Source organism: Acanthisitta chloris, unplaced genomic scaffold (assembly GCF_000695815.1).
Source record: "Acanthisitta chloris isolate BGI_N310 unplaced genomic scaffold, ASM69581v1 scaffold15236, whole genome shotgun sequence".
NCBI lineage: Eukaryota > Metazoa > Chordata > Aves > Passeriformes > Acanthisittidae > Acanthisitta > Acanthisitta chloris.
The window spans coordinates 6,567-22,763 of NW_008679935.1; the positions used below are offsets into that span (position 1 = coordinate 6,567).

Sequence of the window (16,197 nt, forward strand, 5' to 3'; positions counted from 1 at the left end):
CCTTCCAACCCAAACCATTCCATGCTCCCATGCCAAATGAAAGGATTTCTCTTGCTCTGTCTGAAAGGTCTGAAATGGCTTAAACCCCTTTTTTGGGTGCAGCATGATGGGCCAAATCATCCTCCCCACACACTGTACCAGTTTCCACCTCTCTCCTCTCCTCTCCCACTGCACTTCCCAGAGCCAGAGCTCCCGGCACAGCAAGGCATGAAAGGCTCAGCTTGATCAAATTCCCTTCTCCAGGCTCGGTGCCTGCTTGATCTCATGAAACATAACTAGATTTCTCCTGAGAAGAAATCAATAAGCTAAGTGTCAGTGCTGCTGCTGAGCCCTGGGTTAATGACCCTCCCTGGCTCCAGGCAGAGCTGCTCCCACAGTCTGTCTCTGCCTCTGCAGTCTGTGCCAGGAAATCCATCCCTGGTGGCTATCAATGGGAATTGGGGTTGAAATCATTGGGATAAGCCTTAAATTGTTCATTTCCCACCTGGTTACATGCAGCAAGGTATGTTTTCCTGCCAGGCACAGAGGAGCTGAAGGTTTAGAGGGGAATCAAGGGAGAGAAGGTAATCCATGGGTATTCCTGGATTTCCCAGAGCAGCTGTGGCTGCTCCATCCCTGGAAGTGTTCCAGGCCAAGTTGGATGGGGCTTGGAGCAACCTGGGCTGGTGAGAGGTGTCCCTGCCCAGGACAGGGGGTTGGGACTAGATGATCTGTAAGGTCCATCCCAACCTCTAAAATTCCAAAGGAAAGAGGAGTGGAGGAGTCCAGGAGTCACCAGTCACACCTGGGAATGAGGAGTGGAACCACCTGGATGCCCAAAGGTGTCTAGGATGCCTTGGATTCCCTAATCTTTTCCTCATCAGAGAGGATTTAGGGAGTGAGGGATTCACCTCCACTAGGCAGCTGAGCCACACACAAAGAGCTGAGGTGAACCCCAACTTCCCAGATTCCAAGGGTCAGGATGGGAATGCTCCTCTTGGAATGGCAGGGCTGACACTGCTCCATCACAGACAACTGCTGCTGCCACACTTGGTCTGTTCTCTACATGCAGAACCTCATCAGAAATCCCTGCACAAGCCCTGAAGTCGCTGCTCAGACTGGCCAAATCCATGGAAAGTCTTTTATCCACAAAGTCCAAGGGATGCCAAGAGCTCCAGCTGCTGTGTGGGCTGGCTCTGCTTGCAGGCACAGAGGGATGGCACTGGGAGCTCATCATGTGGCAGAAGGCAGCTCCTCTTCCTCTCCCTGTTTCCCCAGCAGATCCACCCCCAAATTTCATGGACCAGGAGCAGTAATTCCCAGCTGGGATGTCGAGGATGATGCCAAGGCAGAGCTGGATATGTGCTGCTCCTCTGTCACACAGCCAAAGCACCAGCAGAGCTTCACAGCCATTTAGCAGCTGCTAAAATTCCAGTTTGGATCCTGTTTGCTCCTCCTCCCATTCCCACCTGGCTTCACACCTGCCCTGCACCCATCCCCAGCTCCCACTGGCTACATCCATGTTATTTGGTCTTTAGTGATCCATGTTTCCATCCTTTTGGGGATGCAAAACCACATGGATGGGAGCACTCAAGGATGGGAATGCTTAGGGATGGGAATGCTCAGGGATGGGAGTGCTCATGGATGGGAATGCTTAGGGATGGGAGTGCTCAGGGATGGGAATGCTCAGGGATGGTCCTCAAGTTGCACCAGGGGAGGTTCAGATTGCATATTAGGAAAGAGACTTTCATGGGAAGGATTATCCAGGCCTGGAACAGAGCTGGGATTCTATGAAACCTCCTTGAGAGCTATGCTGGAGGCTCAGGCAGAGCTGGCAGGGAGGGATGGAGCCTGGCAGGGAGAGATGGAGCCTGGCAGGAGAAAAGCCCTGGCAAGGAGCTGCCGGCAGAGCCTGGGGAGAGCCAGGCTGGAGCTGCCTCGGGAAGAGCATCCAGACTCCTGCAGGGAAAACGACGCCCCAGGCAGCCAAGACAAGTATTTAAGGATGTCGCTGTGGGTAAACAGACCTGGAGCAGGAGATGCTCGGAGCAGGAGGAGTCGGTTGGAGTGGGAGGAGTCACCTGGAGTGGGAAAGGCTCGAAGCAGGAGGAGCTGCTCAGAGCAGGAGCTGCTCGGAGTGGGAGATGCTCAGAGTGGGAGCTGCTCGGAGTGGGAGATGCTTGAGGAGAAAAGGAGGCTCAGGGAGGACCTTCTTGCTCTCCACCACTCCCTGCCAGGAGGTGCAGCCAGGTGGGCTCAGGTTCTGCTCCCAAGCAACAAGGGGAAATAGCCTCAAGTTGTACCAGGGGAGGTTTAGCTTGGAGATTAGGGAAAAGTCTTCCGTGGAAAGGGTTGTAAAGCATTGGAACAGCCTGTCCAGGGATGTGATGGAGTCACCATCCCTGGAGGGATTTAACAGCCACATGGAAGTGGCACTTAAGGACATGTTAGTGATGAACATATCAGTACTGAGGTTGGACTTGATAATCTTAGAGGGCCTTCTCAACCTTAATAATTCCATGATTCCATGATTCTCTGAGCTGTCCCAGCAGCCACTGAAGAGCCATCACCATGCAAGGTGCAGCAGGACCTGGAGAATGAAGCTCCCAGCACTCAGCCAAGCAGCAGGTGCTCCTAGAGAGCTCAGCCCTGGTGAGAGAGAAGCACTTGGGACCTCTTTCCGGTGGAAATTTATGAAGCAGCTCCTGGTTGTAAGTCAAAAATAGTGCCTGGAAGCTGGTTGGAAATTTTGAGTGCAATCCAAATGGTTTTCCAGCACAGAGGAGCCCCAGATTTATGTGGTGATGCTGCACTGCAGCTCTGGCTGCTGCACAGAGCGTGGAGCAGAACCCTCTGTGCTGCTCCTGGTGAGGCACAGATCAAATGGCTGCAGGGCTGGGGCTCAAGAGCTGAATTCCCTTCATGGAACAGAATCAGTAAGGTGGGAAAAGACCTCTCAGATCCTCAAGGCTAATGGTTGGACTGTCTGCTCTGAGATGCTCTTCCCATCCTACATCCTGAAGGTTTCTCTCTCCCAGCAGTGTCTGGTGGTCCCTGATGGGTCCCTCCTGTGCTCAGGTGCTGCTCTCACCTCCTCTGCCTGCCCTGGCAGCTCACCCAGCTCTACTCCATCCCCCTGAGCTGCCTCTTTTCCTCCTGGACAGCTGTGGGATAAGAAGCTCCAGATCTTTGCAATGAATCTGAGTGCTCAGGACAGATTTATACCATCTAACCTCAGATCTCTGTTCCCAGCAGTGCTCCCACAACCCACCTGTGGTGGGTTTCCAGCCTTCACACCATATGTTAGGTAGAAATCACATCAGAGATGAACTGCCACACTTTGCCCTGTAAACAGCAGATTTTCCATGCCCAAATCCATGGAAGAAGTGGCAGTGGTTGCCCCTTTGCTGAGATTCCTTGTAGGCATTTCCATGGGCTGAGGTATTGCCCCAAGTTTTGGGACTCCTGAAGGTCAGTGCAGCTCCAAGGGCCTCAGAGCCTGCTCAGGGCTGTGGTGTCTCCTGGAATTAGCTGGCAAAGAGACATGAGGAGAGGTTAGAGGCTGGAGATGAGCAAAGGAAGAGGTTTTCAGGTCCAGGTGAGGCACAGGGAAAGCCACAGGAGCTGTGTGAGGAGCTCAGGGCTGATGATGACCATGAGTTCCTCAGCTTCCAAGACCCTATTGAGATGGAGCAGGAGAAATCCTGGAAATCAGGCAACACCAGCAGCTTTGAGGGCCAGGGGAGAGGGTAAGGATGGAGAGAAATCACCTCACTGCAAATCATTCCATTTCCCTTTGGACTGATGTTTCTCCTGAGTAAGACTTGACTGAGACACTCACACTCATCCCACAGGGCAAGAGCATCCCAAATCTGTTCCACAGGTGTGAGCCAGGACAATTCCAGAGCTATCCTAAGTTGGATCCTGCACAATCCAGTGCTCCAGCACATGAGGGATGGATTTCTCCAATGGGAACACAGTGGGAGGGATGGGATGAGCTAAGAATAGCCACAGCAGAACCTCATAGCCAAGGACAAAGAGCAAAATCTGGTGGGAACAGCCTGGAACTGATTTGGGTTTGATTTTTCCAGGGATAAAGCAATGAAATATTGAACTGAGTTCTGATGGAAGTTTTTCTCCTGTAGATAAAATTCTCCAAAGGAAAAGGCATCAGGAATGGAAGGCTGGAGCTGGGGGGTGGGTTGGGACCTGGGAGAGAGAACTCCTGGAGCAGGTGGAAGGTCCCTGAAGGTCAGAGCAGAGTCACCAAACCTCACACCTGAACATGGCACCAGATCCATGAATCCCTGAATTCTGGGAACTCGGGTAGAAAGGACTCCATGGCCAAAGGAGCTGTGTCCTATGGACAACTCCTCCAGCTCTCCTGCCCATGGGGAATCACATTCCAAGTGATCCCATCTCTTCAGCCTGACTTATTTTGGAGTGGGGGAATCACATCCCAAGTGATCCCACTTCAGCCTGGCTTATTGCTGACTGGGATTTTGGGGCTTGTCCCATTCAGATCCAAGAGTAGTTCTCAGTGATACTTGTGGGTTCCTTCCAGCTCAGGATAGTCTATATTCCATACCTCAGTGCCTGCACTGCCCAGGATGATTCCAGGAGGGTTGAGGAGCATTCCCTGCCACCATGGCACCCCCAAATCCCTCTCCCAGGGCTTCACTTCCAGACACAGAACTCTGAGCACATCTCCAGCAGCCAAGGGAGGGACAGGGGATGAGCCAACCCTGATCCATCTGTGACAGGGAACATGAGGAACCTCATTTCATCTCCAAATCAGAACTCAACCAACAGCCACACGGTTATGTGGCTAAAGATACCACCAGGAGGGATTAAATTCACGAAGCACAGCCTAAAAAAGTAGCAGTTCCCCAAAGTTCTGCACAAGCTGTGCAAGGAGAGCTGAGAAATGGGCTCAGTGCTGGGTGGAGAAGGAAATCTGGGGCTGGTGAGGAGCAGCAACAATGAGAGCTGCTCTGCAGTAGGTAAGGCAAGGAAAGACATCAATCTCCTTGTTTCAATCCCTGGGACCAATGTGGTGGGCAAGTAGTTCAGGAGGGGAATGTGGGATTGACTCAAAGATTGTCTTGTCACTGATCCCAAATCTATCAAGTAGAAGTTTACAACATCTCTGTGCAAGAGAAGATGTTAGAAGCCAAAGTCAAAGCTGTGCTTGAGGTTTCTCCCCAGTGCAGAGAGATTGCTGCAGGTGGATCTGCTCAGATCTTTAGTCTGTGAGCTAATACTTCAGATATCTGAGGAAAAAAATGGAGTTATTCCACTAGCAAAGCACCAGTGAGAGCTCTGGGGGATCAGGGAGGCAGCAGGGACAACATCCCACCCACAGCCTGTCCTGGGGGTGACCAAATCACTGAGTGTGGCAGTCAGACACTCGGGGAATCTTCTCAGGGCTTAGGGAAGCCTCTGCTGTTGGACTTGCCACACTCCCAAGAAGCTACCAGAGCTCAAGGTCTCACCCCAGGGCTGGGAGCCACAATCCAGCTGTGCTCAAAGGAACTGCTCTGGACACTCAGAGGAGAAGGAAGAAGTGGCAATTATTGTCTTTAATCATATCAAGGCAGTGTGTCCTGCACCACCCTGGGCTGGGCACAGGCAGCAGATCTGTGATTTCCTCTTCCACCAGCAACTTCTTCTTGACAACCTCAGCTTGCCTTACAAGGAGGCAAGTGATGCACTGACCAACAGCTCAGCTCCAGCACAAGCCCAAACCCTGCAGTGTGTGTGAGTGTGGCACCAGCTCAGTCCCTGCCACCCCCAGGTGCCACCTGAGCCCCCAGGGAGGTGTCACCCCCTGGGCCATGTGGGGAGAAACCCACACTCAGCCTGCACTGTGATCTACACCCTCTTTTCTCACCTCACGTAAAGCCTGAGCTGCATGAGGTGATGTTCCACTTGTTGGTGTGATTTATTTACTCATCTGTTGCAGGTCTGTGCATACTTATTCCTGCACATTGCTCTGGTACTCTACCTGCTCCCTCACACCTCTCCCAGCTCTGTCCCTGCTCCCTTACCTCTCCCAGCTGTCCCTGCTCCCTCACACCTCTCCCAGCTCTGTCCCTGCTCTCTCTCTCACCTTTCCCAGCTCTGTCCCTGCTCCCTCACACCTGCCTCTTCACCACCACACAAACCCAACAGAGAGATGCAGTTCTGGCTCTTCAGTGCACACAGTGATCAGAAGCACCAATGTTCCCCCTGCAAAGCTTTGGAGATACCAATATCACCACTGGATATTCAAATATGAGCCCCAGACCCATCATTCCTCCACCCCCAGCCCTTGCTTGCTGATCCAACACCTCCACCTGACTCCATGTGCAAAGTCCTGGTTGTATTTGGTTTGGTAAAGTGCAAGACAGCAGTGACACAAGGCTTGGTGGTGGAGCTTCTACAAGAGATGATGTCAGCTAAGAGCAACAAAACTCCAACATCTTTTCAGGGATTCTCTGAGGCCACCAGAGGATGACAACAGGTGAGGACTACACTTGTCACACCTCACTCTTGGATTCCCACCTGACTGGAAGCACTGGCAACACACAGGACCCTCCTTCAGGCACGAGGAAAAAAGGACCAACAGCAGCTGCTCATGTCTCAGACCTTTCACGTTGAGCTCCCTCAAAGCCCCTTACAGTGCCATGGACACAGCAAAGCATGAGGCAGGGATGGCACACAGGTCCAATTCCCTAAGGAATGGGATAATGAGGAGCTCTCCCAGAAATCCCCCAGCCTGGCCTCTCTTCCCCCACAGTCCACCATGCAGCGAGCTGCTGCCACTTCAGGGATGGAGATACTTCCAGAGAGGTTCAGGAAGGCCCTGGATGGAATTCTCCTCAGAGAACTTGCTCAGTGCTGGATGAGGAAATGTCCAAGAGCCTCCAGGCTGCGTAGGGGTTGAGCTCATCCTGGTCCCTGCACAGGGCCCACACGTAGAGCATCCTCAGAACCTTGTCCTGCAAGGAAAATCCCATGGTTAGAGAGTGTGATGGATACAGACCTCTCATCTCAGCGCTGCTGGGGAGATGGTTTCATGTCTCCTGTCTGATGAGGAATGGCTGAGGGAGCCAAGGGGGCTCAGCATGGAGAAAAGGAGGTTCAGAGAGCACCTTCTGCTCTCTACAACTCCCTGACAGGAGGTGCAGCCAGGTGGGGATTGGGATCTACTCCCAGGAAACAACAGGACAAGAGGGAACAGCCTCAAGTTGCACCAAGGGAGGTTCAGGTTGGACATGAGGAGGAATTTCCCCATGGAAAGGGTAGTCAGGCATTGGGACTGACCAGGGAGATGGTGGAGTCATCACCCTGGAGGTGTTCAAAACACATATGGATGTGGCACTAGGCTGAATGGTGACCATGGAGATGGTTGGATTGATGACTGGATTGCTGATCTGGGATGTTTTCCAGCCTTAACACCCCCATGATTCCTTGAATCTCTTCCTCCAGACACTGTTCCTGTGATTTTCCTCTCCGCTTGCAGCTCCAACATCCACTCAATCGTGGTGAGAAATTCATCACAGGCAGGAACAGATCAAACTTCTGATTCCCAAAAATAGCATTAGGGTTCCCAAATCTCCCTGCCTGACACACATTACTTGGCACCACTGTCAAGTTGGATAACACTTGACCTTCTTTTGAAGCAGCAACTCCTGGTTTCAAACTGGCTGAGCTACCACTGCTGCTCTCTGGAACATTCCAGCAGGTTTAGGTTCTTTCCTGTGGCTCCAACTCTCTCCTGGGAGCTGAATCCTTCCCCTAGCTCTGCCACCTCCTCTCCCCCTTCCATGGAGCAGCTCAAATTAACCACAAACGTTGATTTCTATCATTTCAATCATCAAGCAGAGAGTATTTCCCTCAGAGAAGGATCCCTGAGGGCTCCCACTGGGCACTGGCTCAGCTCCCAGATGTGCCTTGAAGTACCTTTTGGTTTGTGTGAAGCTTCAGAGGTGAGAATTTAGGGACAGAAACGGAAGAGACTTTGTGTACCAGACAAGTCAGCAAAAATATCACATATCATAGAGATCTTTTTTTTTTTGGGTGGTTGCTCTATGTTGCTTCTGCTTAGAAGTGGTGAAAGTTTGAGTCCTGGAGATGGTTTGGGGGATATATGAGAAGGAAAAACAGAAAGGGAAAAAGAGAAGGAAAACATTGCCACAGCTAATGGATCTTTCCTGAGGACAATAAGCTCAGGAATAAGCTCAAGTGGGTCACAAAATAGATTTAACACTGCCAAGTGGAGCTTGAATTTAGGTGATTTTTAAGATTTAGAGTTTTCACAACTTGGGCCTGAAAGGGAATTTGATCCCATGCTCTGCTGCAGCTGGAAAAGTTCCTGTTCTTGGACATACAGGGCTGAAGAGGAGACAGAGCTGCATCCAGAGCTGACCAAGGAGCACAACTTTCCTCCTGGAAATGTGATGAGAGAGAGTTGTGGTGCCTGATCTGCTGCTTCAATGAACTGGGAATATCTCAATCCTCACTGGACACTGCACAGAACCACAGCAAGGGAGAGCTCTGTGCCCCCAAAGACACATCTCAGTGGTGGCCAAGAGCCAATTTGTCCTTGAATCCCACAAACACCACCTCAGGTCTTCAGGACCTCATTCCCAAGAGACTCCCTTGACCTGACAGGATTACCCAAGGCCTCTTTTTCCAAGGGAAATCTCTTCCCATGCCTGCAACACAGCAGTGAGAACCTCAGAAAAAAAAATCCGGGAATTACAAGCAAATATCTTCATTTTGCTTTGAGAATTTACCACTTCCAACTAGAAGCTGTGGCTGCTCCATCCCTGGGAGTGTTCCAGGCCAGGTTGGATGGGGCTTGGAGCAACCTGAGCTGGTGGAAGTTGTCCCTGCCCATGGCAGGGATGAACTGGATGATCTTTCAGCTCCTTCCAACCTGAACTAGTCCATGATTCCACGAATTTGAGGGTCCTTTTTCCCCTGAAATACCCTTTGTTCCACACTCTCCAGGAGCAGCTGAGCACTAACCCCAACTCCTAGTTCCTTGCCACTCGGTTCAAGCTGAAGTTTGCTTTCCCATGGGGAATTTGAATGCATCTCCTTGATTTATGGCTGCTCCAGAGAGATCAGACAGTAAACAGCCTCTGATATCCTGTTCAATAACGAGCCCATCAATATCTATCTTCTAGGAATGCAACTCCTGAATGCAAGAACTCCCTGGATCAGCTATTCCTCCCCTGCAGCCAACGTGACAGGTTGTAAATCAGCCCAGATGGGGCTCAGGATGGAAATGAATCCCTTTTTTTTTTCCCTGTTGGTCTGAACTAAAGACAAGGCTGGGAAAAGCCAATCTTTATTAAACACATGTATTAACTGCAATGAAAATCTCCTGGAATTTGCCAGTTCCCAATGGACATTAGACATTGTGAAGCTACTTAAACACTGCCCAGGCACAAGGCAGAGCTGCCTGGGGATGAGACACCTGGGAATAAAGGGATTCCAGGAACCACCCAGCTGCTGGCACTGGCTCTGGGAATGAGGATGTTGTGTGGTTCCACCTGACAGGCTCAGTTTGGCAGCACTCAAGACACAATCACAAGTGTCTCAAAGCCAAACCACAGCCAAGTGCAATGCACAGAGGATTTGCTCCACAAATCCCTCCCTGTCACAGGTTCCCTAGGAAGTCTGGATCATCCACAGCATGAACTACAACTGGATAGAGGAAGAGATTCAGGGAATATAGACTCATGGGGTTTTAGTTTCTGCCAGTGGATGAAGCCACAGTCAAAAAAAGGAACCAAAATTATTAACTGAGTGATTTTCCACACTTCCTGCAAATTATTTCACTCCAGGTCTTAGCTCTGGTCTTACAGTGCACTCAGGAAAGGGAAAGGGAGAGGGAAATAAAGCAGGATGAGGTAAAAGGAATGAGATGGAGCAGCAGGACAGCCCAAGGCTGTCCCACAGGATTCCTTACCGGATCACCTTCCACCACTTCCCCTTTGTGGTTCTTAATCACCATCACCACCTGAGCCTGGAAAGTGATGATTAGAACTGGTCCCTGCTCCATCATCTTCCCCATGGCCAGCTGCAAGGAAAGAATTCCATTAGGAAACACAGCACATCAAGTGGTTATCACAACTGCCATTCCTAACCTCTCCCAGAGCTGATCCAGGGATTTTCAGAGAGCCATCAAGGTTGGAGGAGACTTCTGAGATCATCCAGGCCAACCCTTAACCTGTCACTGCTGTGACCCCTAAACCCTAAACCATATCCTCCAGTGCCACATCCACACATCTCTTAGACACTTCCAGGATGGAGCAGCCACAGCTGCTCTGGGAAATCCATTCCAGTGCCTCAGCACCTCCCAGGGAGGAATTCCTTCCCAGTATCCCATGTAAACCTCCTCTCTCTCAGTCTGAAGCCATTCCCCCTTGTCCTGTCACTCCAGGCCCTTGGGAATAGTCTCTCTCCATGTGTCTTGTAGCTCCTTCAGGCACTGGAAGGCAACAGTTAGGTCACCCCAAAACTTCTCCTCTCCAGGCTGAACAACTCCAAATCTCTCAGTCTTTCCTCATAGCAGAGCTGCTCCATCCCTCTCATCCAAAACTCCTCCAACAGATCCATGTCCTTCCTGGCTGAGGACCAGAGCCAAACCACTCACTGCCATCACCTCCCTCCTCCTCCAGAACCATCTAGAACTGCCCTTCAGTCTCTCTCCAGCCATTCCTGCCCTGCCCAACCTTGAGTCATGGCAGGAATTAGCAGCCAGATCCCTTCTGGAAGCTCTGGGAATGTGCTGTTTGCCTTTGTGATTAGCCTCCCTCAATTTATCTGCTGCTAATTAAAACCAAGGTGCCCTGACAAGAAGGAGACAAACCACAGTGCTGCAACCTTGGCTTGAGCACACATTCCCATGAGCTTTCCCTTTCCAGCATGGAATCTGTCCCTCTGGCAGGAGAAATGCCAAACCCCAGAGGCAAAAAACCACCAGTTAGAGCAAAGAAGGTTGGACTTGATGATCTCAGAGGTCTTTTTTCTGACCTTAATGATGTTAAATAAACTTGTCCTGAGATGAGGAGTTTGGAAGCCATCCCAAAAAGTGAGATATGGAAGAAGATACTCACATCAAGGTTGTCAATATCCAAGATCCTGGAGTGGAACTGCAGCCCCAAGGCTTTGGCTTGCTGGATGGGATGAGCAAGTTGACTGTAAGTCTAAAGGAAGCAACAAAGTTGTATTACAGGTTTGGAATTGTTCTAGCAAACAGCAAAAAGCAATTTGTGCCCAGAGAGAACCACCAAAAACTGAGGAGAAGGAGCAAAATCAGATTTGGGCACTAGATACTGAGCAACGTGTCTTGCAAAGTATCCTAAAACCACAGGAAATCTCTGGGATTCACCAAATCCTCCCTAAAAAAAAAAAAATTGAAAAAATCCCCTTTTCCTGGCCAGGATGTGTATCCAGTGAGTGTACCTGAGAGCTCTGACAGCAGACAGGGAGAAACAGGCTGGAAAGCCAGCTCCTTTCCCAATTCCCAGCCAGGCCTGGAGCCAGCCCAGCAATTCCTGGCTCCTTGCAGGCACAGGCACATATGCTTCGTTATTTCTGCCTCCTAAGTGTTGTTGGGAGGGTGAATCTCTACCTGCTTCCAGCATTAGCATCACATTCCTGGCAAGGATCAAGCAAACAGGAAGGATTTGTCCCTCCCTTCCCCACCAAGGACCTTCTAACCTTCACCACAAGCAGTTAAATGTGCCTATCCCAAGAAATTCCTGGCAGAGGCACAGGGGAAAGGATTCTGAGGGCAGCAAGCACAGACAGCTTGACAACCCCCCCATAAATCCAAGGAGTTTAGCACATTTTTTACCTCACAGGTTGGGAATGCAACACTTTTAGTGCCCAATATCCCAAATTAACACCTGGCCAGAGGATTGATCTCCTGGATTCTCAGAAATACAAACTCTCTTTTCCTCCTTTGGTTTATTTAACTGATCATTCTTGATTCAGGAGCTTTATTTGTGATCACAACAAGCTCAGAAGTGTTTGATTTGGATTTTAGGAGCTGCAGGGAATCTGGTCCCTCTGTGGGGTCACTTCAGAGGTTGCCTGAAGCAACAAAGAAGATTCTTTGCTCTCAGGCTGCTTTAAATCTCTCAGGGATTGCAACAAGCTCAGAAAGATGTTCATCCCAGAGCATTCCATACCTAAAACTGCCTTTCCCAGCCCTCTGGTGGTGATGGATCAGCACAGAGAAGATTCACTTGGAGCAATTCAAGTCACAATTGGTTTGGAGCTTATTTTAAGGGGAAGACCTGAACAAATTCCATTTGTATTAGGGAAGAATCTGTTTTTCCTCCTACTCCTTCCCAGGTTTCAGTTTGGAGCTCTTTATCCTATCCCTGAGGAACTCTAAGGGGAGTTTGGCCTTGTCCTCTTGTGGTTTGATAAATCCCCACCCAGTGTCTCTCCTCCAGGCTAACTCAGCACAGCAAGCAAAAAAACCTCCCAAGAAACCCATTTCCAAGGGAAAAATCACAACTTCCCAGACATTTTTAGGAGCTTTACTTACTGCTTCATAGCACCAATCTTTGAGGATATCAAGTTCTCCACAGATCAGAGCCTAAGAGAGGAAATAAACCAGGAACATCATAAACCACCTCATGTATCAGAGTGGAAATCAGCACCTCCAGCAGCAAAATGCCTTAAATCCTTCATTTGGGGGAATTCTGGAGGAAAACAGGAGCTTTAAAAGGGAATAGCAATGAGGAGTTGTATGAACACACAGGAATCGAGTCTAAGGTGAATAAACCTGTTGCTAAAGCATCATGTCTCACCTCCAGGACGTTGGGGATGATGTCACACTCACACTGCTTCAGGAAACGATCCTTGTCAAAGCTTGGATCCACTTTGAGGATCTCTGTCAGAACCTCAGACATCTCTGTCTTGGAGAACAATCCACCTGAGGGGAAACAGCTCAGTGAGGTTGGAGGCACCAGAAAACAAGGCAAGATCTTTGGTTCTTTATCAGAGGCAGCTGGAAGAGTCAACATCAATACCAGGCTTGAAGTTAAGCCTGAGCTTTCTCTCCACACAGACTCAGCTCCCCCTCACACACTTCTGCACTGCCTCATCCTGCCCAGAGAGCCACACAAGACACTGGGCAACCTGTCCCAGAGGCTGCAGCAGTGCCAGGCAGGAGGCAAAGCTGAGGCTGGAGGTGCTTTTGGTGGAACATTACCTATAAGGTCGGTGACTCTGTCTGTGACAGCCCTGGAAGCTCTGATCAAGGCATTGTCACTCTCATCATACTTCATTTTCATCTCAAAGAACCCTGGAAGGAGAGGAGACATGAGTTCAGTAGCCTTTGCTGTGTTCTCAGGCAGCAAACATGCAAAGGGCTGTGGATCCAACTTGATACTTCTTTTCTAAGTCTCTTTACTCATTCCCAAGTGCCAATTCCAAGTTACTTTTCCTCCTCATCTTCCCACAATGTTCTTAACTCTCAATAACTGTTTCTTCTGACTTAGCTGTCACAAACTCTGCAAATTCTGTGCAGGTTTTCAGAGGGAAAACACACCAGGAAAAATCTTAGACCCCTCAGTTCATCCTGCTCCAAGGAGTAGCAGAGGTGAAACCAACACCACAGAGTTTAACTGGAGGAGAATCACAGAACAGACCTTAAATCTTGACAGTTTCTAAGCAAAGAGGCAAAAATCACTGAGGATTCAGTTTTGAAGTAGCTCTAACCTCTTCTCAACCTTGCTAAGGAACAAGCCAAGTGTGTCACAGCCACAGAAGTCACTGATGGGGAAGGAGAGCACATGAGATCCTCCAAGGCACAAAGGAAGGCAGAGAGAAACTAAAATAAGAGATATTTAAGCCTCCAGGCATTGATGCACCAAACTGAGCCTCAGCCACGCCATTATCTGCCTCTGGACATCATCAGAGGGCCCAGAACCACAGAAAGAGGTCGTGGGATAATGGACCCTGCAGGGAAGCTCCTTCCCACTGTGTCAGCTAATGACTGGAATCACAGCCTGAAGGATGAGCCTGCTGGGAAACACAGTGTTCTCGGGAAGGGAATACAGGAGGGACATGAAAGCAGAGCCTGGTGAAGTGACAGCACCTCCAAACCAGCCCTGGAAAGATGATTCAGGTCTAAAAACTCCCCCACTGGGAAGGGAATACAGGAGGGACATGAAAGCAGAGTCTGGTGAAGCTGCAGCACCTCCAAACCAGCCTTGGCAAGATGCTTCAGGTCTAAAAACTCCCCCAGGCTGAAGCAGGTGGCACAGGGCTGGAGGGTGTGGGATTTAGGAGCATCTCTCCTCAGAAAGGCTAACAAATGGGATAGAAAAGCCATTCCTGGACACCTACCAAGGAGCTCTGCTTTACAAAGTTGGGAAGAAACACAATGTAAAGATAATCCTGTTGTTGTGTTCCTGAACAAATCACTTGCCCTAGAGCAAACTGGCAGAGCTGGGTGGGATTTGTTGAGGGATTCTGGACTGAGGCTCCCAGAAACATGAAACATCTAAATAATTCCCAGAAATTCCTGCCATCAGCAGTGCAGATACTCAACAGCTTTAGGTTTGGCAATGAAGCCAGAAAGGAGGGAAAGGGCCACATATTCCAGAGCTCTGAGCAGGTGACAACAGGAATCAGCTCACTAGGGGCAGGCTTTTAGAATCCTGGAATGGTTTGGGTTGGAAGAGACCTGAAAGCTCATCCCATCCCACCCCCTGCCATGGTCAGGGACACCTCACACCAGTCCAGGGTGCTCCAAGTCCCATCCAACCAGGCCTGGAACACTCCCAGGGATGGAGCAGCCACAGCTGCTTTGGGAAATCCATTCCAGTGCCTAAGCACCCTCTCAGGGAAGAATTCCTTCCCAATATTCCCATCTATCCCTGCCCCCTGGCAGTGGGAAGTCATTCCCTGTGTCCTGTCCCTCCATCCCTTGTCCCAAGTCCCTCTGCAGCTCTCTTGGAGCCCCTTGAGGCACTGGAAGGGGCTCTGAGGTCTCCCTGGAGCTTCTCTTCTCCAACCTGGCCTGGAACACTCCCAGGGATGGAGCAGCCACAGCTTCTCTGGGCAACCTGTGCCAGTGCCTCAGCACCCTCTCAATTTATCATGCTTTTCCTCACTACAAGCTGAAGGGGAGGAGGAGACCTGCTGCCCTCTCCCTGCTGCCCTCCAAGCACACCCTGCTCTCTTCCAGTGCCAAATGAAGCTAAGTAGGAATAAAACCAGGGAAAAACAACAGTTCTCTTTAAGCAACAACAAAACCAGCTTTGGGTACCTACAGGGAGTGCTCAGAAACAAAGCCTGACTGGGGGGGGAAGGGTCTGGAGACAGATGGAGCAGCTTGGAAGAGCTGCAGCCTTGTCAACTCTGCCTCTCTCCTATTCACACCCCTCCCAGCACAGGCTCCAGCAGCCCCAAAATGCTTGGGGAGTTGTGATTTGCATTCTGTGGAGCCTTGAGGCACAGATGGCATCAGCTCCACCACAGCAAGGAGCAGGACTGGGAAATGAATGTGCTGCTGCTTTGGCTTTGGGCACTTACTATTGAAAACCACATTGTTGTCCTTGAAATCTTTCCACTGCTGATACCATTTGGAGTCTTTGTGCAGCACCATGCCCATGGCCTCCCTGGAAGAGGCAGAAAACATGGATAACTGTGAGAAATTAGCTTGTAAGAGAGAGGGAATAAAAAAATGGGCAATATCCTGAGGAATATCCCTGCAGCTTTTGGCATCACTGAGGCTGCTACAGCACAGAAATGATGTTTGACTTGGAGGAACAAGACAGAGAAGGCAAAGCAGCTCAGGCCTAATTCACCAGCAAATGTTGGGATTCATGGATTTATAGAATCATGGAATGGTTTGGGATAGAAGGGACCTTAGAGATACCTTCATCCCATCCCCTGCCATGGGCAGGGACACCTTCCACTAGCCCAGGTTGCTCCAAGCTCCATCCAACCTGGCCTGGAGCACTTCCAGGGATGGAGCAGTCACAGCTGCTCTGGACAACCTGTGCCAGTGCCACGGGAAGAAGCTGAGTGAAGATAACACACACCCGAGTCCAATTTTACCTCAGAACATCACATTTTATCTGTAGGATTTTCAGTGCCCAATTTCACCATAGGAAACTTCAGGCTCAACTTCTATTGGGAATGTGCTCTCAGATAAAACCTCTTGGATATTAATCCCTGACCTGGAGT

At 50.1% G+C, this 16,197-nt stretch overlaps 1 protein-coding gene across 1 annotated transcript in view; it reads right to left on the reverse strand.

The window, feature by feature from the left end:
* Positions 1–6,734: 6,734 nt before the first annotated feature.
* TIMM44 (translocase of inner mitochondrial membrane 44 homolog (yeast)) overlaps positions 6,735–16,197 on the reverse strand; it is an 11,467-nt gene continuing 2,004 nt past the window's right edge. The window contains exons 5-11 of the mRNA XM_009077534.1: positions 15,541–15,626; positions 13,211–13,303; positions 12,807–12,931; positions 12,542–12,592; positions 11,097–11,186; positions 9,947–10,057; positions 6,735–6,962 (exon numbers count right to left, since the gene is read on the reverse strand). Coding sequence (XP_009075782.1) covers positions 6,843–6,962; positions 9,947–10,057; positions 11,097–11,186; positions 12,542–12,592; positions 12,807–12,931; positions 13,211–13,303; positions 15,541–15,626 — 676 coding nt within the window. The 3' untranslated portion in view covers positions 6,735–6,842. The remainder of the gene's footprint in view (positions 6,963–9,946; positions 10,058–11,096; positions 11,187–12,541; positions 12,593–12,806; positions 12,932–13,210; positions 13,304–15,540; positions 15,627–16,197) is intronic.